General features: G+C 66.7%; 2 protein-coding genes across 2 annotated transcripts; one reads left to right on the forward strand and one right to left on the reverse strand.

Annotated features, from left to right (window-relative positions):
* The first annotated feature begins 3,739 nt into the window (after positions 1-3,739).
* On the forward strand, positions 3,740-6,740 carry SHMT2 (serine hydroxymethyltransferase 2). The gene is made up of 9 exons (XM_090054434.1): positions 3,740-3,907; positions 4,151-4,232; positions 4,331-4,453; positions 4,682-4,821; positions 4,941-5,106; positions 5,198-5,297; positions 5,408-5,563; positions 6,045-6,152; positions 6,443-6,740. Exons 1-9 carry the CDS (start codon positions 3,879-3,881, stop codon positions 6,568-6,570), a joined length of 1,032 nt encoding a protein of 343 aa, XP_089910560.1. The 5' UTR covers positions 3,740-3,878; the 3' UTR covers positions 6,571-6,740.
* A 1,296-nt stretch (positions 6,741-8,036) lies between these two features.
* Positions 8,037-14,978, reverse strand: COXFA4L2 (cytochrome c oxidase hypoxia associated subunit FA4L2). The gene is made up of 4 exons (XM_090053037.1): positions 14,843-14,978; positions 10,815-10,903; positions 8,534-8,594; positions 8,037-8,190 (listed from the first exon to the last, which is right to left on the reverse strand). The coding sequence occupies exons 1-4, from the start codon at positions 14,909-14,911 to the stop codon at positions 8,134-8,136; spliced, it is 276 nt and encodes a 91-aa protein (XP_089909163.1). The 5' UTR covers positions 14,912-14,978; the 3' UTR covers positions 8,037-8,133.
* Between the last annotated feature and the right edge of the window lie 8,154 nt (positions 14,979-23,132).

Raw genomic sequence — 23,132 nt, forward strand, 5'->3', positions numbered from 1 at the left:
CATGCCCTGTGATTGACAGCTTATGTGCCCCGCCCCTATGTGATTGGCAGTGATATGCCCGCCCCCCTCTGTGATTGGCAGCTCTCTGCCTACCCCCTTTGGGGGGCTTGGTGGCAGCTTCTCCCTTGTGCATTGATTGACAGCTCTGTCTCCCCAAGGCTGTGATTGGCAGCCCCAAGCCCCACCTCTGGGTGTGTAACCCCACCCCATGGCTGGGATTGGACGCTTCCAGCCCCTCCCACTCTGCCCTCTTGGCCTTTCCTTCCTGACCCCACCTGGGCCTGCCCCGCAGCCTGCCAGCTCCTCTGCTGCCCCCCGGATCCGGGGGTGGCGTGCTTGTGCACACGCGTGTGCGTGTGATGTCATTGCAGGCTGCACCTCCCCCAGCTGTGCCCTGCCCCACCTACACCCCCAGGCGCTGGTGCCAGCTGCAGGGGCCCAGTCCGGGTGTTCACCCCCCCCAACCTCAGCACTGACCCCTCCGGAGGGGCATGGGGCAGCTGGCGGGGGCCAAGCAGAGCCGCGGTGCCCCCCCGCCGCTCCGCCGCAGGCCCCAGGCCTCAGCGCACGTGAAGCGCAGCCAGGCGGCAAATTAACAGCGCGGCGGCCGCCCCCCCACAGCAGCTGCCCCCCCGCCCCCTGTCCCGGGGGCACCATCGCCGTCGCGAGCCGCCGCGCTTCGCCCTGCTCATTTCCCGGCCCAGATGTTCGTGGCCGGCGTCGCAGTAATTGGATGGGATTCCATCAGCGCCGCTGCGGCAGGCGGCCTGCGGCGGGGATCGGGCGGGGGGGGGCGCCTGGGTTCTAGCCCAGCCTGGGGGGGAGGGCTGGGGAGAGCGGGGCTGGGGGCCAGGACACCGGGGTCCAGCTCAGCTGGGGGAGCCAGGAGGCCTGGGGCTGTGGCAGGCTGGGGAGGTCAGGGGGGTAGATGGGGGGCAGGAGCTCGGAGGCCTGGGTTTGTCCCAGGTCCGGGGAGGGAGCAGAGGCCCGGGGGTTGGGGCAGAGCTGGGGGCAGCTGCAAGCCCGGAGCCCTGGGTTCATCCCAGCGTGGGGAGGGGGCATAGGGATCAGTGGGGGGCCGGTTATCTCCCATGTTAGGGGAGGCGGCAGAGTCCAGAGGATTAGGGCCGAGCCAGGGGGAGCCGGGAGCCCGGACGCCGGGGTTCTCCCGCAGCTGCGGCAAGGGAGTGGGGGGCTCGGTGGGTGCGAGCCGCCTGGGGGGCGGGGGCCAGCTCAGCACGGGAGGCCACAAGCGGCATCGGGACCCCTGGACCCTGGGACAGGCGGCGATGGACCGGCACAGGCAACCGGCCTCCTGGGCACCCCCCGCATCGTGCGTGCATGCACACGTGTGCACACGAGCATCCCTGCCTCCACCATGTGTGCACACCGAGGTCTGCACACACATGCACGCTAGCATCCCTACGAACACCCAGGTGTGCACACCAACACATCTGCACACTGGTGCACGCCAGCATCCCTCCGGGCACATACATGTGCACACCATGCCTGCACACTCATGTGCACCAGCGTTCCAACATACACCCATGTGTGTGGACCAGCATGCCCGCACACGTGTGCACATCAGCATCCCTACATGCACCCATGCATGCACACCATGCCCACACACGTGTGCACACCAGGATCCCTACAGGCATACATGCGTGCACACGAACACAGACGCCCGCCCCGCCTCCAGTGCACGCGCACCGCCCCCGCCCCCCCCGCCCGCACTATGCAAATCAGCTCATTTGCATATCAGGGCCACGCGGCCGGACTACGGCTCCCGGCATGCCCCGCGCGGGGCCGGAAGCAGCGGGGCCGGGCGGGGGCGGGGGCACGTGTGTACCCCCCGGATCCCCGCTGCCTCCGGCCCTGCACCATGGCGGTGCCCCGCGCGCTGCGCCTGGCGGGGGTGAGTGCGGGGGGGACCCCGGGGGGCAGCTGCAGGGGGCTTCTCTCTGCGCCTGCCCGGGGGGGGCATTTATGGAGGGGGGCAACTGCAGCAGCTTCTCTCTGCATCTGCCCCGGCGGGGGGCAGTTGCAGGGGGCTTCTCTCTGCGCCTGCCCAGAGAGGAGCAGTGGCAGGCCCCATCACTGGCAAACTCCCAGGAAGTTGCATCGGGTTGGGAGGGACGGGGGGTGGGGTGGGGTCCGTCCGTGCCCCCTGCTCCCTGTTCCCCCCCTCGCTGGTCCCACTCTGCTCCCCCACCTGTTTACCCCTCCAGGGGCAACCTCGGCCCCGGCCCAAAGTCCTCTTGGCCCCACACCTGCTGCCAGGGGTGGCCAACGCAGCTGATAAACCCCTGCTATGTGCCCCCCCGCAGCCCCTGCTCCCCCCCCCAACCTTTGACCCCAGCATCCTGCCTGCCTGGCACCCTCAGCCCGGGCACGGCGCCCGCAGCACCGCTCAGCCTGGCTTGGCCCCGTTAGGGGCTTATGATGCAACCAGGCCAGGCCACTTGCATCACCCGGGTGGGCGTGGGGGGGCGGGGCGGGTCTTGGGATCAGCCCCCACCCCCAAGTCGCGTCCTGTGCCCAGAGCTGCAGCCCTGTGTTGGGGGGTGGAGGCCGGGGCGGGGGAGCTGGATCCCAGCAGCACCACGGGTGGGTACCAGGCAGGATCGGGGTCTCCGGAGGTCACGGGGTGGCTTCCCGCACTTTGCACACACTTGTGCGACTGGGGAAGGGGGCAAAGCACCACATGCCTGCCTGCACCCCCACCCCACCCCACCCCGGCACACAGACACGCACTCCCTCCCTCACCTTAGCATGTGCGCGGGTGTGCACTGCACGCTCCCCCCTCCCCTTGTGTGTGCGCATGTGTATGCCCCCCAGCCCCTCAGTTGTGTAACACGCAATCTCTTGGCTGGCCACGTGTGACACTGCGCACGCACATGCGTGTCGTCAGCCCATGGGGGCAGCCTGGATGCCTGGGTTCTCTTGGCTCCCCTGTGCAGAGGTGCTGGGGGTGGGGGGTTGGCACCGTGATTGACCTCCCCCCCCCCCCCCCCGACAGCCCCTGGGGCGATGGTGGCCGGCGGCAGGCCCCGGGCGACGGGCCCAGCACGGTGCAGCCGCGGCTGCGGCTGGCTCTGGGGAGGTGCCTGGCTGGACGGGGCAGGAGAGCCTGGCGCAGAGCGACCCCGAGGTCTGGGACCTGTTGCGCCAAGAGAAAGACCGGCAATGCCGCGGGCTGGAGCTCATCGCCTCCGAGGTGCTGGTGGGGGGGTCCAGGGCAGGGCTGAGTGTCTGGGGGAGGGGGAGGGGGAGGGTGGGGGTGGTCCCAGGGTCCTGGAGAGGTGGGGTTGTAGGGGGATGGGGGTCTGGGGTGTGCCAGGGTGGGCTGGGAGGAGCGCTGACCGTGTCTCTCGGGCCCCACCAGAACTTCTGCAGCCGCGCGGCGCTGGAGGCGCTGGGCTCCTGCCTCAACAACAAGTACTCGGAGGGCTACCCTGGGCAGAGGTAACTCCAGCGGGGCGCGGGGTGGGTACAGGGGGAAAGGGGTCTGCATTGCGGAGGGCGCTGGGCCCTAGGGAAGGGCCACAAGGGCCCCGATTCCCACCACCTGCAGCCAGGCCACAGCAGGAGAATCCCCCCTGCCCCCAGGGGGTCCTGGCTGGGGACCCAGGAGTCCAGGGGCTCCAGGAGGGGCTCTGGGGCGTGTGCCTGGCAACTCCTGACCTCCCTCCTCCCCCCCGCCAGGTACTACGGGGGGGCAGAAGTTGTGGACCGTGTGGAGCGGCTGTGCGCGCAGCGGGCGCTGGACGCCTTCGGCCTGGATCCGGCGTGCTGGGGTGTCAACGTGCAGCCGTACTCGGGCTCCCCAGCCAACCTGGCCGCCTACACTGCCGTGCTGCGCCCCCCATGACCGCCTCATGGGGCTTGACTTGCCCGACGGTGGCCAGTGCGTGCGGGGGGGGGCAGGGGCTGGGGGCGTAGCTGGAGTGCCCAGGGGGTGCCTGGCTGAGGCTGGGGGTGTTAATGGCCGTGGGGTGGTGAGGTTAGGGGTTCAGCTGAACCTGGGAGCTCTGTTTGGAGGATGCTGGGGGGGGAGGGGTGCCTGGGCTGGCTGGGAGTCCCCTGGATTGAGGGGTGCTGGCATCATCTGGCCTGACACCACGTCCATGTGCCCACCTGCACCCACCAGCCTGACCCACGGCTACATGACAGACACTAAGCGCATCTCGGCCACCTCCATCTTCTTCGAATCCATGCCTTATAAGCTCAACGTGAGTGTTTGGGGAGAGGGAGAGCTCACACACGTGTGCCCTGTGTGTGCTGGGGCCTGCTCACAGTGGCTGTCTCCATCTGTCCGTCCCCCCCGCAGCCGGCCACAGGACTCATCGACTATGAGCAGCTGGAGGCCACAGCTCGGCTCTTTCGCCCACGGCTTATCATCGCTGGCACCAGTGCCTACGCCCGCCTCATCGACTATGCCCGCATCAAAAAGGTACGGGGGTTGTGGGGGGCTGCATCTCCACCCTTGCCCGGGCCGAGGGGGGCACTGTATTGGGGGCAGGTTGGCAAGGCTGGACTCACGCTGGCCAGACTTATGGCATTGTCTGGCCTAGCGGTGCCCTCCTTAGCCCAAAGGAGGTGGGAAGGGAGGGCGCAGGGGCAGTGGGGGCGGCTCCTGGTGTGCCCCCCTGCATGGCTCACACCTGCTGCCTGCGTGCAGGTGTGCGAGGAGGTGAAGGCCTATCTGCTGGCTGACATGGCCCACATTAGCGGGCTCGTGGCCGCCCGTGTGATCCCGTCACCCTTTGAGTACGCGGACCTGGTCACCAGCACCACCCACAAGACCCTGCGAGGGGCCAGGTGAGATCCCCCCCGGGGCACAAGTAGAGCAAGGGGCCGTGGGTTGGAAGGCCTGGAAGGCCACTGGGGGACAGGGACAGGGCCTGGCACTCGCCCCCCTCTGTCCTGCCCTCCCCCAGGTCTGGGCTTATCTTCTACCGCAAGGGCACGCGGTCAGTGGACCCCAAGTCGGGCAAGGAGGTGCTGTACGATCTCGAGGAGCGCGTCAACTTCTCTGTCTTCCCCTCGCTGCAGGGGGGACCCCACAACCATGCCATCGCTGCTGTGGCCGTGGCCCTGCAGCAGGTACCTTAAGGGGGAGATGGCAGGGGAGGGAGCCTGGGCGGGGGTCCCAGACCTGTACTAATTGGCACCCCTTCCCCCCCATGTCCCTCAGGCCAGCACACCCGCCTTCCGGGAATACAGCCAGCAGGTGTTGAAAAATGCCAAGGCCATGGCCGAGGCCCTTCTGAAGAGGGGGTACACCCTTGTCTCAGGTGAGGGTTGGGAGTGAGGGGCACCAGCGGGGCAGGGGGCTGCAGGTTGGGAGTGCGGGGCACCGGGGGCATGGGCCGGTGACCCAGTCCTGCTCCCCCCTCCCCCACAGGCGGCACTGACAACCACCTTGTGCTCGTGGACCTGCGGCCCAAGGGCATTGACGGGGCTCGGGCCGAGCGGGTGCTGGAGCTGGTGTCCATCACGGCCAACAAGAACACATGTCCTGGCGACCGCAGTGCCCTCACGCCCGGTGGCCTGCGCCTTGGTGAGGGGGCAGCGCGTGTGCTTCTGTGCCTGCACATGTAATTGCATGTGTGTAAGTGTGTGTCTGCTGGCATATGCCTGTATGTGTGTGTGTGTGTACAGATGTGTCTGCATGCAGGTGTGTTCCTGTATGTGCATGTGTATGCAGGCATGTGTGTCTGTGTATGTATGTATATACCTATATATGTGCATGCACGCGTGTGTATACTGGTGTGTGTCTGTGTGCTGGTCTGTGCCTATATAGATGTATATGTGTGTATGTACAGGTGTACATGTGCGTGCGTGACAGCCCATGGATCCCACAGAGCCTTTAGCACCCCCAAGCTGGCCCCTGCACCTCCTCCCTTCTGGGGGGGGGAAGGGGTTGGTCCACTGGTGCTTCCAGCTGTGGAGGGGGGACAGGAGGGGCTGAGCCCCAAAGCCTCCTGTTCCCCCACCTGGGGGGCAGGGGCTGAGCCCTCCTAATGCCCCCCTCCCTCCAGGGGCCCCTGCGCTGACCTCCCGACGCTTCTGCGAGGGCGACTTCGAGCAGGTCGTCGCCTTCCTGGACGAGGGCATCGGCATTGCCCTGGACGCCAAGAGGCAGACCAGTGAGTGAGAGGCCGGGGGCTGCCCCCTGGTCCTGCAGGGACAGGCCAGATCCCTCCCTCCTCCCTGGGGAGAGTCCTGGGCCTGGGTGGGTGCTGGGGTCCAGCCCCTGCCCCTCTGGGGTGTGTTGGGGGAGGGCGGTGGGCTCCATCGCAGGGACGCTGGTGGGGCTGGGGTCCCAGACGCCTGGGCTCTCTCCCTTGTGCTCCATGCTACTCCTGCTGCATTGCAGGGGAGGGGAGCTGGCTAGGACCCCTCCAGCCTCCCTCTGACCCCACCCCCCTCCCCACAGAGAAGCTCCTGGAGTTCAAGTCCTTCCTGCTGAGCGATGAGGGCACCCGGGCACGCCTGGCCGAGCTGCGGCACCGCGTGGAGACCTTTGCCCGCGCCTTCCCCATGCCCGGCTTCACCGACCACTGATCTCCAACCTCTTGGGGCTCCCACCCAGGCTGGGGCTGTAGCACATGAGGAGAGACCCCCCCCACCCCTCCTCCTTTCATGGGGGACCTGACCCTGGGGGATGCCCCCCTCCCCCCTCTGGCCGTGGGGGCAGGAGCGTAGTGATGTGTAACAAGGTTTTTCCATTCTCAGCCTGGCTCATGTCCCTGTCTCGGTACTGGGGGGTGGGTGGGGGTCACTTACGTGGGGCCAGAGCTGTCTTGGCCCCACCTCGGCACAGTTGTGTCCCTCTCCTGCCCTCCAACCTGCTCCCATTGGTGGGGGCCAGTCTGGGCAGGGTGCGTATGTGGGGAGGGGTCCCTTGTATTGCCAGCTGCAGGCCTAGGGCCCCCCCTAGCTTTGCTATACCACTCCCACGCCCTGGCCCTTACCCCCCTGCTCCTTGTAGGACACCCCAGAGCCAGGGGCTAAGCTTGTGGCAGTGGGAGGGGCCCTGATCCTCGGCCCAACAGCAGCCCCGTCTTGCTGGGGGGGGGTGGTCTAGACCCTGGGGGCAGCACAGATTAGGATGCATTGGGTGGGTGGTGCTAGGTCCACCCTGGTGTGGGGGGGGAGTCCCTTTGACTGGTGATGGGAGGCAGGCCCCTGCTCTGGTCAGTGTGTGGATGGGGCCTCTAGCTCCCCCGACTTCCCTCTCTTTAGCAATGGGGAAACTGAGGCACAGACTAGTTGGGGGGGGGGGTCTCCCAAGCCCTGGGGGGTGGCATGGGGCAGCAGCTGCATACAACGAGGTTGTAGAGGGGAGTCCTGGCCTCTCTGTCCCTCCCCTCCACCAGCTACACGCACACTCACGCACCCCTACCCCGATCTTTGCCTACCCTGGGGTTCCCGGCTCTGCCTGGTCCTGGGGCAGTGGGGGGTGGGCATGAAGGCTTTGTCCATGTGCTATGGCTGGTGCCCCACCCCCCCCACTACAAAACCCATGGGCACAGCTCCTGCCCCCCCCACCAATCCCTATCATGCCAGGAAAATGGTACAGGTGGGTGGCACATCAAGCAGCTGCACATAGGCTAGTGGGGGCACAGGCCCAGCTGGGTGTGGTGAGGGGGGCCAGGCTGTCAGTAGTGGGAGGATCAGTACAGCCTACACCATGGGAGGGGGGAGAGCGCCCACTCATGTATCTGCATGGGAACCCAACCCCCCCACCCTGGACTCCCCAGCCCTGCCCTGCCCCATGACCCCCCAAGCTCTGTAGTCCTCCCCCCACATCCTGCCTGGTCCCTGAGTCCAGCCCACCCCCCCTTGCAGCCTGGGAGACAGGAAACGCGGCGCGGGGGGGTCACAGGGTTAGGCCACAAAGGGTGGAAAACGCTGACCTGCGCCCCCTCCGGGCCGGGTCCCACACGGGGGTGGGGGGGGGGGCACATCTGTGTCCGCTCCGTAGCAATGAGACACAGCTCCCAGCGTGGGGGCTCTTTATTGTGGCACTGTGGGGGGGGGGGGTCTTAGCTGCTGCCATGGGGCTGGTTAGGACGTGGGGTGAGGGGCTCCAGGTGCAAAGCGGGGGGGGGGGGTCCCAGGTCCTCAGAAATCCGGCCGGTCCTTCTTCAGGCTCTTGTAGTCGGTGGAGACGGCAAAGAACTGGGTGGGGGAGAAGCCGGGGGTCAGCATCAGCATGACCCCACCCCAGCCCTGCCCAGCATGGGAGGCTGCCCCCCAACCCCCAGGCTGAGCCACCCCCCAGCCTCAACCACAGCTGGCTGCAGTTGTGGGGAGAAAGGGTTGCAGCAGAAAATGCCCCTCCCCCCGACTTAGCCAGCACCCCCTGTGGGGGGGTCTGTATCCCAGTCAGTGCCCCACTGGTAAAGCCCCCAACCCCCCAGCCAGGCAGGGCCCTGTCTTGGGCCCTCATCAGTGTTGGTGCCTGGGGGCAGGGGAATAAAGCCCCCCCCCCAGCTTGACACCCCCCCCCCCTTCCCCTTACTTTGTACTGGTCGGTGGGACCCAGCTTATTCCAGGGCTCGGGGTTGTTCTTCCGGTCCCAGCTGCCGGGAAGCAATGCGGGGGGTGTCAGACCTGGGGAGGGGGACACCCCTGCACCCCAAGTCCCTGTCCAGGGAAAGGCTCAGCCTGGGCCCATCACCATAGCGACTGCCTGCATCCCCTGTTGCCAAGGTTGCAAGGGGGGGGGTGATGGAGCTGGTGTCTCTTGCCAGCTGTTTGCCCCCCCCCCCCCCAACCCTCCCCCCAGCCCAGGCCCAGTCTGCCTGCCAAGCCAGGTAATTGCTTGCTGGAAATCAATGGCTTCCTTCCTCTTGGTTGTCCCCCCCCACCCATCCAGCATGGGGGCGGGGGGCTGCCTTGGCCAGGCCCGCAGGCCACAAGCTGCCACATCTCGTTAGCCTCAGCCCTGGCGCGGGCGCTAATCACCTGATCGATACAGAGCCCATGGCAGAAGGGCAGTAATTGCCCCTCTACTCCTGGTGCCCTGGGGATTGGACTACCACCCCCTTACCCTCCCCACCCCCATTTGGCTGGGGGATGTGGGGGGGTTGCATCTCTTTGCACGTTGCACCATTCATGCTTGTGCACAAGTGCAGCTGGGGGCAGACGTGCAGGGCACTGCCACAGGCACCAGGGCGGGGGTGCCAGGGAAGTGGGGATGCTGGGGGGGAGCGTAGGCTTGGCCCCAGGCGACCTCTGAGTCATTGGAAACTTGTGTCTGGCCAACACGGTGGAAAGCAGCTGGGAGCAAGCCCAGGCAGTGCAGGGAGGGGCACAGGCCCCCCATCGGCCTGGTAGAGCTGCCCCCCCCCCACAGCAGGGCTGGAGGGACATCACCCCCCCCCATTCAACCCCCATCCCATATACCCCCCTTTATGCCTCACACTGTCTGGCTGGCCCCCTTTTGGCCCAGCCTGGCTGCTGAAGCTGGGGGTGGGGGGGGGGCAGTGAATCCTTGGGAAACCAGGGCACAGACAGGGAGATACAAACCCTGCCTCAGTTTCCCCATCCGCCTGCCCTCTCCCTGTGTCCTGTCCCCCGCACACCGTCTGCTCCCCTCCTTCCCTGCATCCATCCACTTATCTCTTTATCCATCCATCCGTCTGCCCCCCCATCGCTCCCTCCCTCCGTCCCTGTCTCCCTTCTCCCTCTCTCACTGTCTCCTCCCATCTCTGCCCCCCCATAGGGTGCCAGGTTTTGCAGGGAGCCCCTCATCCACCTCCTATGCCCCCCCTGCCTGGTGCAACCCCCCCGTAGCGCTTCCTGCTGGTGCCGTCATGCTGCACCCTACAGCCATGGGGAGTGTGCGGACGTGAGCAGCGCTGCCCCCCCGCCCAGCCCTGGGCTGCAGCTTCACACGATCTCCCAGAGACAGTTTTCCATGGGGAGGAGACTGGGGGGGGTCTCGGCCTGGCCTGGCCCAGCTGCAGGGCCTGGGATTTGTCACCTGCAGGTTCCCCCCCGCCATCAAAGCCTGATGACCCCGACAGCTGGCGGGTGATGAGATCCAGCAGCTAGCACTGAGACAGGCGGTGGGGGTGGGGGGCAAGACAGCCTCCCAGAGCACAGGGGACCCCAGGCAGCCTCCAGCTGCACCCCCACCCTCGTCTCCATCCCTGCTTTCTCCATCCATTCATCCTCCCGCGCTTCCGCTCTCTCCCTCTCTGCATCCATCCATCCTGGTCCCCTGCCTCCATCCATCCTCACGCGCCGACAACAAATCCATCCACCCCCCCGCTCCGCCTTGCCCACCCCATCCCTCAGCCAGCCTGCCCCCCCCATGCATGTATGATGCTCCCCGCCATGCCCCAGCCTGGCCCAGGAACAATTGGTGCCTATGGATGGAGCTCCTGGACCAGGCCCTGCTTGGGGGGTTTGGGAACCAGGCCGCAGCCCCCCCTGAGGTCTCCCATCCAAGGGCTGAACATGCTCAGAGCCTGCTTAGCACCTGGCCTACACAGGCTCCATGCGCACCTGGGCCCCGCCAGCTCCATCTCCTGTGCCACACAGAGGACCTGCCCCTGCTCCAGCAGCCCGAGCAGGAGGGAAACTGAGGCACAAAGCTCTCTCTCCCCAAGTGACATGAACAGGACGCAGGCGTCCAGGGGCCCGACCCGGCTGCGTCACCCTGAGAAGAGGGGCAGGGGAGGCCCCTTTGCACCCCCACACACACACTGGTGCCCAGGTGTGCTTGGAGCTGTACAGACCCCCAAGCAGAAGAGATGCCCTCGAAGGGGCTCGGCGCCACCCCAGCCGCGTACCTGACATCGGGGCTATAGAGCGCCAGGCGCAGCAGGTACAGCACCGCGCTGCCCAAGCCCAGGCCAATGCAGCTGATGAGCGGGATCAGCTGGAGGGAGAGGGAGAGGGAAGAGAGATGAAAAATCCCCAAATAAAATGAATATTTATCAGGGCGGCTGGAGAGTGAAGGCAGCGCTGACACACCGGGAGATTTACAGGGGGAATATGGCAGCGCGGGCCTGTCGCCGGCGCCGTACACACTGTAGCTGTCAGCTTGAGTGACTGAATTAAAAGAGGGGTAGAAAAATAGGCCCCGTGCGGGAGAGGAAATGAGCTGGGAATGAGAAATCGCGGCCCCCGGCTCCCCCCGCCCCCCGGCCCCGCTGGGAATGGCTGGAGGATGAGCCGGGGGGGGTGGGGGCTGCAAGGGCAGCTTGTTAGAGCCGTGGGAAGAGGGGGTTTGGGCGGGCAGCGGAGCACGTGTGGGGTGCCAGGGGGCCTGCATGCCGTCCACCCGGCCCCACAGCCGTCTACCTGGTCCTAGGTCCGTCACGCAGTCCAACACCTGTCCGCTTGGCCCCACGTCCGTCCACCAGGCCTCACACCCCTCCCCCCTGGCCCCATGTCCATCCACTCAGCCCCACATCACCCACCTGGCCGTCCAGCTGGAGACACCTTCATCCACCCAGACCCACATCTAGCCACTCAGCCAGTCAGCCAGCCCCATGCCCCCCCATCCTGCATGCTTGCTATCCCCGACCCTAGCCCCCAGCAGGCCCTCGCTCCTGTAGCGCTGCCCCGGGCTGTTCAGGCCTCAGGCTCTAGGGACCCGGCCGGAGCTCTGGCCGGCAGAGCGCAGCAGCTCGGCGTTAACTGGGATGGACTGGGGCACAATGGGCCGGAGTGGGCCTGGCACTGCTCCATCCACAGCAGTTGCTGGAGCTGCCCCCCCCGGCCCCGCTGCAGCTCGGCTCCCCCGCTCCAGGCGTGCGGCTGCCTCCCCCCACGTTCACGCCAGCTCCCCAGTGCCCAGGGGTGCGCGGCCTCAATTGGCGCGAGCCGTAACTGCTTGACCCCGGGCAGATTGCGGTGCCCGCGCCGGAGCCTCTCACGGCCCTGCGCCCCCCCAGGGGCCCTGGCAGCCACGCTCTCCATCAGCCCCATTAGCAGCTGCCGCAGCAAAGAAAACATGGGGAGGGGAGAAGTGGGGGCTGGTAGCTGCTGCAATCATCCATTCCCCAGCCCCCCCGCACCCCAGAGGCCCCTGCCTGGGTCCCACACCTGATCCCCCCCTCCAGCCAAGACTGCCCAAGCTTCATGCTGCCAGCTCCATGCCAGGCTGGGCTGGGCCCCAGCCATGGGGTAAGGGGGGACATGGGGGGGCTGTGTCTCTCCCCACCTCCAGGACTGCTGCACACAAGCCATGGTGCCCCCCTTCCACCCCGACCCCCATCCCAGGACTCCAGGAGCTGGGGCTTGAAGGGCCAAGCCTGGATGGAGCCCAAACGCACCAGGGAAGTGGTGGGCTGGGGGCCCGGCTACCTGGGATCGGCGGCTGGCTCGGGGAGAGGAGTGGTTAGAGCTGGGGGGCAGTGTTGTGGCTGTGGCAGGAGCAGGGGTTTGCCCTCCCTGCGCTCTCCCCATGCTCTAGATGCCCAGGTGTCCGGGCGCCCAGCCCCACCGCCGTTGGAAGCTCCTTCCACTGAGAATGAGCCCAATTGTCGCACTCCCCCCACCTCTAACCACTCCACCCCATGCCCCCCCACCAGCCAGCCGCAGAACCCAGGCATCCAGCTGCCCACAGGCCAGCCCCTGCTTTCCAGCCAGGCCCTGGCCCCGCGCCCGCTTACGTGACTCTGCCGGCATGGAGCTCCCCACGCCCAAGCCGCAGGCTGCCAGCCCCTGCCCAGGCCAAACCAAGCCAGGCCAGGCCAGGCACGGCCAGGCTGGGCCCTGTTGCCCGCCTGCGGGGCCGGGGAGCGGAGGGGAGGGGGACCGGTGTGCACGGCAGCCACCGGCATTTATAATTCATCAGGGTTTATTCATATTTGTAAACAAAATCCAGGGCATGAATTTTTTATGGCCTTGGAAGGTGCCGGGTGGGAGATAAAGGGGAGGGGTCTCACCTTGCAGCTCCCAGGGGATGGTAGGGGGAGGCAAAGGGGGACTTGGGAAAGCTGGGGGGGGTGTCCTGGGAGCTGAGAGGGGGGCGGCAGGACCCCCATAGGCCTTGTGCTCCCCCAGGGAGCGAGCACCTTGGCAGCAGGAGTTGCAGCAAGGTAAATAGCAGGCGGTGACGGCTGCAAGGAACAGCCAAGGTGAGGAGTGAAATGCAGAGCATGAAATATGTATGAGGCAGCCCCGCGCTGCAGAGCCGGCCGGCACACACACGGGGGGCGGGGGGCTGCGTGCAGCACGTGTGTGTGTGGGCAGCTGGGGGATACCTGTGGAAAAGTGCGCGCGTGTGTGTGTGCACGCGCATTGCATGCCTGGGCGTGTGTCATCATTTGGGCATGCATCATATGTATGCATGAAAGTGTGTGTGTGTGTGTGTGTGTATGCATCGTGTGTGTGTGCATGTCTGTGTATGTACATTATGTGCAGGGAGGAAAGCATGCATCTGTGTGCATGCATCGAGTGTGTGCAGGGATGTCTGTTTGTATGTGTGTGCACAGTATGTAGACAGGAAGGCATGTGTGTGTGTGTGTGTGTGTGTGTATGCATCAAGTATATGTGTTCATGTATCATGTGTGTGTGGGCACATCTGGGTATGTATGTGCGTGCATTGTGTAGGCAGGAAAGCATGTGAGTGTGCATCGAGTGTATGCAGGCATGTCTGCATGTGAGTGTGCATCAAGGATAGGCAGGAAAGCACGTGTGTGTACACATTGAGTGTGGGCATTCATGTATGTGTGCATGCATTGAATGTGTGTGTATGTGTATGTCTGCGTATGTGAGCGTGCATCATATGTAGGCAGAAAAATGCACGTGCACAAGCATCAAGCATGTGCATGCATGTCTGTGTGCTTAAATCATGTGTGTACTATGTGGGCATCATGTGTAGGCATCAAAGTGTGTGTGTACATGCATCAAAGGTGTGTGTGTGAAAGTATATGTGAGTGTGCACTTTATGCAAGTGTATGCATGTACATGCATGTGAGCATGTGCATGGTGTACGCATGAAAGTGCATATGTACACTGTGTGCATGCAAATGTGTGTTTGCATCACGGGTGCATATGGAGGAAAGTGCATGCATGCATGTGCACCATGGGGGTTGTGTATGTATGTATGTGTGTGTGCATGTGTCATATGTGACAGTATGAAAGTGCCATGTGTGTGTGTGTGTGTGTGTGTGCACTTTGCATGTTTGCAATGCATGTGTGTGCATGTGCATGGCTCTGTGTGTGTGTGTGGGGGGCTGACAGCAGCACCAAAGGCTTGGGTAAAGGGCACGGGACCAGTGGGACCCCCCCATTGCTGGAGTCAGGGGATGGAGCTGGGGGCGGGGGGTGGTATGGACAGGGCAGGGAGGAAGGGGGGCGGGAGTGGCAGGAGGGGGCAGGGAGGAAGCGGGGGCAGAAGCAGGGCAAGGACTCCGGGGGGCAGGGCGAGGCCTCACTGGGAGGGCAGGGGGTGGGGGCCTGGGGGGCACACTCACCCTAGGGGCGGGGGGGCGCATTCACTCCGCGGTAGGGGATAAGGCGGGGATCCGGAGTCACTTCGGGTGCAGGTAGCGGCAGGGGATGTGGGATCAGGAGTCACTCCAGGAGTGTGTGTGCAGGGCCGGGGTGTGACATGGGGCTCTGGTCTCACTCCCGAGTACAGGGAGGGGAGGGGGCTGGAGAATCCGGCGTCACTCCGGGTGCGGGGGCACCGGGCTCCCGACTCCCACCGGGCGCAGGTAGCGGCGGGGGATGGAGGAGCCGGAGTCACTCCGGGTGCGGGGGGCGATGACACGGGGTCCGGACTCACTCCTGGGTCCAGGGAGGGGGGGGGGGGGACCGGAGTCACTCCGGGTGCGGTGGGGACACGGGGATCCGGACTCACTCCCGGGTGCCGCTTGAGATGCCGGGCGAAGATGACCCGGAACCGGGCCCGGGCGCCGCCGCCCTCCATGCTCGGGTCGCTCCGGCTCCGCTCCGGCTCCGGCTCCGGCTCCGCTCCGCGCCGCGCCGCAGGTCCGAGTCCGGGGCCGGGGCCGGGGCCAGGGCGGGGCGGGGCGGGGCGGGGGGGGGGGCTGCTCCCGCCCTCCCCCGGGCGGGGCCGGGGGCTCCCCCCGCTGTCCTGGGCGGGCTCGTCTGTCCCCGCGGCCGCGGGCGGGGCGGGGGCTCCTGGTTCCCCCCCAATCCAGCCCAGCCTCGCCGGGCCTCACTTTCCCCCTCTGTAAAATGGGCTCAAGACCTTGCTTTTTCGTCACCCCCTTGGCAGGAGCGACGGCGGTGACACCCCCACCTGCCTTCCCCCCCGCGATGATAAATGACGTCGCCCGCGATTTGCATATGGAAATTTCCCCGGCAGAAACAGCTGCCGCGGCGCATCTGGAAGCCAGCCATTAGTCCCCATTAGCGCAGCCCCCCCCGCCCCCCGCTAATGAGCGCGTTAATTGTGCTCGCGTCGCGCGCGGCCAGACCTGGGGCGGGAGCAGCGGCCCCGCACGGCCCGGGACACACACACACACACACACACACACACACACCCACCCACCCACCCACCCCGGACCCCGCTCCACCCCGCACACCGCTGCGGTTCCCGCGGCCTCTCTGCCCCGCAGCTCCGGGCTGCACGCACCGCTGTTACACACACACACACACACACACACTGCTACTACTCATCACCCAGCCGCGACACGCACACGCGCAGCCCGAGGCCCCCCCGCCCCCGCGAGGAAGCGGCGGCGGCGGCTGCGTGCCCGGCCCCGCGCGGGGCTCGTTACCGCCGCGCACGGACGTGACCCGGCCCCCGCGGTGCCCGGGGCCGGGGGCGGAGCGGGAGGCGCGGACGAGCCACAGCCAAGGCGCTGTGCGGGGCCGGGCCCGATCCTGGAGACTCTTGGGCACCCGCGGGGGGCGGTACTGCGGGGCCTCAAGGAGCCCCCCACGCTTGCGGGGCGGGGGCAGCCTCCGTGTGCAATCACCCCGCACTCGCCTGCGCGGGCCGCGGAGGAGGCGGCCCGGCCCGGCCTCGGTCCCTCCCTGCCTCAGTTTCCCGCTCCCAGCTGCCCAGGGCGCCGAGGGGGAAACTGAGGCAGGGCAGGTCCCGCCAGGGCCAGGGCCGGGCTCGAAAGAGGAGCAAGAGCGTCACAGACCGGCCCCCGCGACCCCCCAGCCGGGAGAGGACCCCGGCGGCCGGCTCCGCGCAGCAGCCCGAGCTAACGAGGCAGCCTGATTGCGGGGGGGGGCGGCTCCGCCCCCCCAGTTACCGCCGCCTCCTCGAAGGCGGAAGGCGGCAGAGCGGGGCGACCCCCCAGCCACGGGGCCCCGCACCCCCCGCCCCAACCCGCCGCCCGACGAGAGCAAACGCCAGAAACAACCCGCCGGCACGAACCGGGGAATTAAGGGGCCGTATTTCACCACCCGCCGCCTTCCCCGACGGCCGCGCGGGGGGCGGGGGGAGATGCAGCCACCTCTGGGGTGGAGCCTGCCCCCCCGTGCCATGCGCGGGGGCCGCCGCAGCGGCCGGGCTGTCTCTGCGGGAGAGGGAGCAGCGCCCGCACCTGCCACCGCCTCCTGCTTCCCACGCGGGTGCCCCCCCGCGCTGAGCTCGGCCCGCGGGCCTGGGGGGGCGTGCCATGGGGGGAGACCCCCGCTGCAGCGGAGCAGGATGGGGCTCTGGCACCCGGGGGGAAGCTCTGGGAAGCCCCCAGACACCTGGGTTCTCCCCCCAGCAGGGTAGTGTTGGCTTGGGGGGGGGGGGACGGGACACAGGGTGAAAGCAAAGGAAGATGCTTCCGCCCCCAAAAAACCCTCCCCCAAACCACCCAGCCAAGACCTGGGGCTTGGAGCCTCAACCTTCAGGGGCCCCAGGGCTGGGGGTGACTGGGGGGGGGCTTTCCAGCCTCGCAGGGTGGGAAAAGCACCCCCTACACCCGCCCCATCTCTGCGGTCACCGCGGTGGCTTTAACAATGACATCACATGCGTGCACTGCTGATGTCACTGTGGATGGCCGCGGCCAGCCTGCACCCTCATACCCGAGTCCGGAGTACGTTGCTGTGGCCGTGATGTCACAGGCGCGACGGCGAGGTCGCAGCACGCTGTGATGCCACCAGGACAAGGGCAGATCGCGGCCTGCCCATGTCACTGCTGCCTGGGGTGCCGCAGTCTGGATAGTGAGGTCACAGCATGCCGTGATGCCACAGCCACGAGGGCGGGGTCAGAGCACACACGCATCCCTACTGCCTAGGGTGTCACAGGCCAGGCGGCGAGGCCATGGCCCACTGTGATGTCACGGCTGCGATGGCAAGGTCACTGCCCAGACCTGCCCACCCTGGTCATGCCCTGTCTGTGCCAATATCACCCCGGGGCCATGGCACTCCTTGTGCGCCCACACTGCCACACCCCCAGGGCCAGCAGCCAGGCCCCCCAGGGGTCAGGGGTCAGAGGTCAGGGGATTGGGAAGACCCTGCCCTGCCCCCACCCGGCTAATGCCTTTCTGAGCACGCGGTGAGGCCGCGGCCGCCCCATCCATCACGGCGTCGCGCCGGCATCGTTTGTAACTGGCACCTTCATTTAAAGGGCTATTATCAGCGTAATTCCCCCCATTAATCACTGGGGCGCCGCATGGCAGGGGCTTGGAGCCGGCCCTGCCTCCTGCACCCCCACCCCCAGCCCCCGTCACCCGGAGCCCCCCAGCTCGGCCCAGACCTCAGCCAGCCCCCCCGGGCTGAGCCAAGCCAGGCTGGGCCCCCCCGTGCCCCACCCAGGGCTGACTGAAAGGCGGGGGGCCGCGGGTCAGGAGTGAGGGGCACCGGCAGGGCTGGGGGGACAGGGGGCTATGGGTCGGGAGTGGGGGGCACTGGTGGTGCTGTGGGGGGAGCGGACAGGGGGCTGCGGGTCGGGAGTGAGGGGCACCGGCAGAGCTGGGGGGGGGCTGGGGGGGCTGCGTTTCCCTGCTGCTCTCCATGACCCCAGCCCCCACCCGCACCCTCCTCCGGAGAAGCCGCGGCGGCCCTGAGGCCTCGTTATCCATAATCGGGGGCTGCGGCGGCTGCTACAATTTAATCAACGTAACAGCATCGTCCTTCACCGCGGCACGGATGGTGGGGGGGGGACGGGACCTGCTGTGGCCACGCGCACGCACACACACACGCACACACACACACGTGTGCACCCCAGGCAGCCATGCTCATGCCCCCTCCCTGCACAGTCACGTGCCCAGAGTAACACGTCCGTGTCTTAGAGCCGCACAGAGGCGCAGTCTGTACAGTTGTGCACACACACACACACACAAGCCCCAGGCGCACACATGGGCAAATGCATACACCCACACACCTCCAGATACACACACACACAGGCCCCAGACACGCATACATCTATGGACATGCAGTTGTCACACCCACATGCAGCCCTCCAGCAACATGCACAGGCCCAACACACACACACGCAGGCCCCAGACACCTAGCTGCTACATGCATGACCATGCACGCACTCTGTAGGTGCACACAGGACACACACACACATGCACCCATCTCATGTGCAGCTCTGCCTTGTTGCCCTTTCCTGGCAGCCCCCCCGCCCCCAATCACAGTGTAGAAGGAACCCAGGCATCCGAGCCCCCAGGCCCCTCTGCTCCAACCCACCAGGCCCCATCTCCTCTCCCAGACCCAGACATCTGGGCTCCTGCTAGCCTAAATGACCAGGATGTCCCCACCCCAGCTCACACAGGTGCTCACGTGTGCCCAGTGTGCTGCGTGTCCACGTGCAGGGGGGGGGAGGGGGGTGAAGCATGCCCCGCCCTCCTGTTAATTCAATTACCAGGGCAAATTCGTCATTAATAATTCGCGCTTGGGGAATCGATGGAGGGCGGTGCGCTAACAACGCGGCATCGATTGCCCCCCGCCGGGTTAATTGGAGCCGTCCCCAGCTGGCTGCTCCCACTGGCACGTGGGGACACGGGGTCGGCACCCCGGCCCCACCCCACGCATGTGGAGCACACACGTGTGAGCATGCTAGTAGAGATGCCCATGCACATGTACAAACTCGCCCCCATGGGGAAGGAGACAAAGGCCCTTCCTGCCCCCCTTACCTATAATTACCCCCCAGGTCTGGAATTACAACCCCCCCCCTCCGCCCAGCCCGGAATTACGCCCCTAGGCCCAGCCTGGTGGGTCGGAAAGGGCCGTGATGCCCTCTGGTTGACAGCAGGGGTACAGGAAGGTGCTGGAAGAGGTGGGGGTGGCACTCCCCTCCCACATAACCCACCCCCTTCCACCCCAGCCCAAGGGAGGATTTGGGTGGCGGGGGACAGCAGTGAAGGGAACCCAGGTGTCCGGCCCCAGCAGGAGCCCCCTAACTACGCCAGGCTCCCAGCTCAAACAGCTGAGGACAGCCATTCTGCACTACTGGCCACCCCAGAACCACCGCATCTCAGCCCCCAGCAAAGCCCCCTGCCAGGCCTCACCCGAGCACCAGCCGCTTATGTCACCTCAGCTCCCCCCACAACCGCCCCTCCCCCTCCGCAGGACACATCCAGCAGGCGTAGGTGGTGTCTGGGCCTGGGCCTGGCCCCCGGGGTGTCTCGCCAGGCCCCCACAGAGCCCTTCGTGTGACCTTGGCCTGCCTGGGCAATTAGGCCTGTTGTGGAGGTGCGGGCGCGGGCGCGGATGGGCCGCACTGACAGTGCCGCGGTATTTTTCCCTGGCAATTACAGGCAGCAAAGAGCCCGGTGCTTCCCGGGCGCTTAATTACTTATTTTGACAGACTTTATATGTCAGGAAACAAAGGCAGAGAGAAGGGAGACGCGGGGAGGGGGGCCCGGCTGAGGCCCGGAGCGGGGAAGAGGGGGAGAATTTCTCCCAGCAATTGCGCGTGTGGTTGTGCAGGCGGCACACAGGTGCGGGCCTGAAGGTGCATGTGCCTGTGTGCATGCATCGTGTGGGTGTGTGCGAAAGCATGTGAATGTCTGTGTTATGTGTGTACGTGCACGAGTGCACGAGTGTGTGCGTGAGGCACATGTGTGACAGCATGTGTGCATGCCTGCATGTGCGCACCACTGTGCACATGCATGAGGGCATATGGGTGTATTCCTGCATGCATGTCCGCACACATTATGTGGGTGCATGTGTGTGCACAAGAGCACACGTGTGCACGTCTGGGTGTGGGCATGCATCCAGGCATGTGCGAGCACGCCCCATGTGGGTACACGCAAATGCATGTGCATGCACATCTGCGCTTACATACATGCATGTGCACATGTGAGAGCGTGGGTGTGCAGGCGCGCACCAGGGATGTGTGTGCCCATCTCCAGCCGCCCGCCGGAGCCGTCAGCGCCGGGGAATAAATAACAATAAACCCCCGGCGGCTCCTCGCTCCTCTCCCTGGAGAAGCAAAACCATCTCCCTCCCTCCTGCCGCAGCTCCCAGTTGTCGCCCGCGGGGTTCAGCCCTCAGCTCAGGCTGGGGTGGGGGGAGCCGAGACCCCCCAGCTCCATGCACCTATGAACCCCCTGCCCACCTGACTGGGGTGCTGGGGTCATGACAAGGGCTGCTCCATGCTGGGGGGGGGGCTCCAGCAGGGTCCCACGGTGCTTGGGGGCTTTTAGTCCACTCTCTGCCACTGCTGCCCTGTAGGTCCCTTGTCATGTCAGCCAGCCCCAAACCCCTACAGGAGCTGAAAGCTGGGGGGCTCCCTGCACCCATGGCTGCCCGAGTGGGGCCGGCTGTGCTGGGGGCTCCCGCCCAGAGGTTCTGGTGCCCCCACAGGCTCCCTGTCCTGGCTGGAGGCTCCTGGGCACCAGGTCACACCCCCACAGCAGCTCAGGCAGGGGCAAGTGGCATGGTCCCAGCCTTGTCTGTCACACGGGCTCTCAGGGCACCAGCTCTCGCACACTTGTGCCAGGATGCATGGCCTGGAGCGAGCTCCTGGGCACTGGAGCCCCCCCGTGTCGTGCAAGAGGCCTTCTCGGGCAGCCCAATATCCGTCCTCGTGTGCAAGGCCTCCTCGTGCAGCACGGGGAGCAGCCTGAGCGGGGCGGGGGAGACGTCCCCTCGAAGCCGCCAGCTCCTGGCAGCAATTAGGAGCCAATTAGCCCCGTGGATGCAGATCCTGGCGCCGCGGCGCTTTGTGCTGCTGCCACAGTGTCCCGGCCAATTAGCTGCCACCTGAAAGGGGACACGAGATGTGTGCGTGTGTCCCCCCCCCCCCCCCCCCCCCCGTGACAGCACCGCACCGCAGTGACAGCACCAGGATGCGCGATGTTTGCAGCTGCCCCTGCTGGCAGCACAGTGCGCCCCCCCCCCCCACGCGCGCGCACAGAGTGGAGCCAGCTCCCCCAGCCGGGTGGGCTCAGGTGTAGGCAGATTGTAGCCCCCCCCACACAAACATAGGCCCTCCCCACCCCCACAGCATACACAGGCTTGCCCTGCCCCCCCCCGCACAGAGGCCCTGCCCCTGCCACACACACACACAGCTGCAGAATGCCCCCACCCCATACACACAGTCCAGCCCCCCCCACACCCATAAGTCCGGGCCCCATGGGGTGGGTTTGGCTTCACCCTGGTCCCTGGGCACTGGACCCTGCACTCCTCAGCGCCGTGCCACCCCTGTGTGCTGGTGACACCCATGGTGGGGCATGGGACCCCCCCTCTGCACTGTGCCTGCCCCCAGGGCCAGGGGCTGGGCCCAGGCGCGCGTGCCCTGCTGTGCACCCCTCCATATATGCAAGAGGCCCTCCGGCCTTGCACAGCCACGGGCCTGATTGGTGCCCACACGCCCCCTCTTGCCCCCCAGATCTGGGCCTGGAACTGCTGGCTGGGGGGGGGCAGGGGTCACGGGGTCACTGCTGCTTCGTGCTGCCAGACAGACGGACGCGGGGGCGCGGACGGATGTGCCCCCCCGCCTATCCCCCCTGCCCCCCCAGCCTCATTTGACTTGCTAAGGGCTGTGCCCAGCTGTCGCGCCAGGCCCGGCTGTCACGCGCGTCCCCCAGGCGACGCGGGCACCTGTCACAGCTGTCAGCTCGCGGCAGGCGGGAGGGGGGGTCATGTCACTGAGGTGCCTGCTCCCCCCCCCTCCACAGTGCCGGGGGGGCTCCAGTCCCCGCTTGCTGCTGCAGTGGAGGCCGGTGCAGAGCACAGGGCCCGAATCCAGCCTGTGCCTCAGTTTCTCCAGGACACCCCCACCCCATCTAGGCCCTTAGGAAGCTCCTACCTAAAAAATGCACCCAGAGATTCTCCCCCCCACCCAAAACCAGCCCCCAGGGGAGACAGTCCTGCAGCCTTGGCCTGTCCCAGAGAGGCCATAGCACCCCTGGGGCATGGGGTCAAGATTAGGGCAGCCAGGGGTCACCCCCCTGCCGGGGTCCTTGGGGCTGGGACGGGGGAATTGAACCCAGGAGTCGGGCCGGTGGTACCAGCGGTGTCCCGGAGCGCCGGCTCTGGGGGTGCCCGGGGCGGGGCGGGGGGGCTTCTTTCCCCCAGGCACCCTCACCTCAAGGGGCACAGCCCCCCCCCGCTCACCTGTGACCCCGGGCCCGCGCTGTCCTTCGCGACTCCCAGCATGCCCCGCTCCGGCTGGGCTCGGGGACTGGCTCCACCTGGCCGCACAGGTCCCACCTGGCCCAGGTGAGACCAAGCCCCGCCCTCTTAAAGGGCCACCGCCTACCCGCCCCCCCAGGACACACACGGAGCACAGCCAGGCTTCTTGACAGGGAAGGGGTGGGGGGTGCACCCCTGCGCTACCGTAATTCACCTAATGCATCGCAGCAAGAACTTCCCTCCTGCCCCAGCCCCAGGCCGGGGAAACGGGCGTGCGGCCCCCCCGCCGGCCCGGGACGCAACCCGGGAGCCCGAGCCTGCGGCAGCCAGGACTCGCTGCCACCCCGCTATGCAAATCAGCCGTAATTAGGCTGCCCCCCCGCCGAGACCGGGGCCGGAGCCGGTGGCGGGCGCTGTCCAGGGTGCTGCAGCGGGCGGGGCTGGCACCGGCGCCCGTCCGTCCCCGGGCCTAGCGCCCCCCCGCCCTGCGGGGCCCCTCACGGCCGACCCCCCACCCCCGGTCTTCCAGCGCCCCGCCCGCTGCAGGGGGGCTCTCTGGCCCGGGGGGGTCCCCACCGCGGGGGTCTTTATCTCCCGCGCGGCGCTTATCGGCGGCGGCAGCCTCGTCCCCGGGAATTTATGCACAA

Source organism: Crocodylus siamensis, chromosome 6, assembly GCF_052110815.1.
Source record: "Crocodylus siamensis isolate JL-2025a chromosome 6, ASM5211081v1, whole genome shotgun sequence".
NCBI lineage: Eukaryota > Metazoa > Chordata > Crocodylia > Crocodylidae > Crocodylus > Crocodylus siamensis.

Coding starts and splice junctions, on each gene's coding strand:
- SHMT2 (XM_090054434.1), top strand. CDS start 3,879: ATGGGGCTTGACTTGCCCGACGGTGGCCA. Junction 4,233..4,330: donor CCATGCCTTATAAGCTCAAC/GTGAGTGTTTGG, acceptor TCCCCCCCGCAG/CCGGCCACAGGACTCATCGA. Junction 5,107..5,197: donor TGGCCGTGGCCCTGCAGCAG/GTACCTTAAGGG, acceptor CATGTCCCTCAG/GCCAGCACACCCGCCTTCCG.
- COXFA4L2 (XM_090053037.1), bottom strand. CDS start 14,911: ATGGAGGGCGGCGGCGCCCGGGCCCGGTTCCGGGTCATCTTCGCCCGG. Junction 10,904..14,842: donor ATCTCAAGCGGCACCCGGGA/GTGAGTCCGGAT, acceptor CTCTCCCTCCAG/CTGATCCCGCTCATCAGCTG. Junction 8,191..8,533: donor GTCCCACCGACCAGTACAAA/GTAAGGGGAAGG, acceptor TCCCCCACCCAG/TTCTTTGCCGTCTCCACCGA.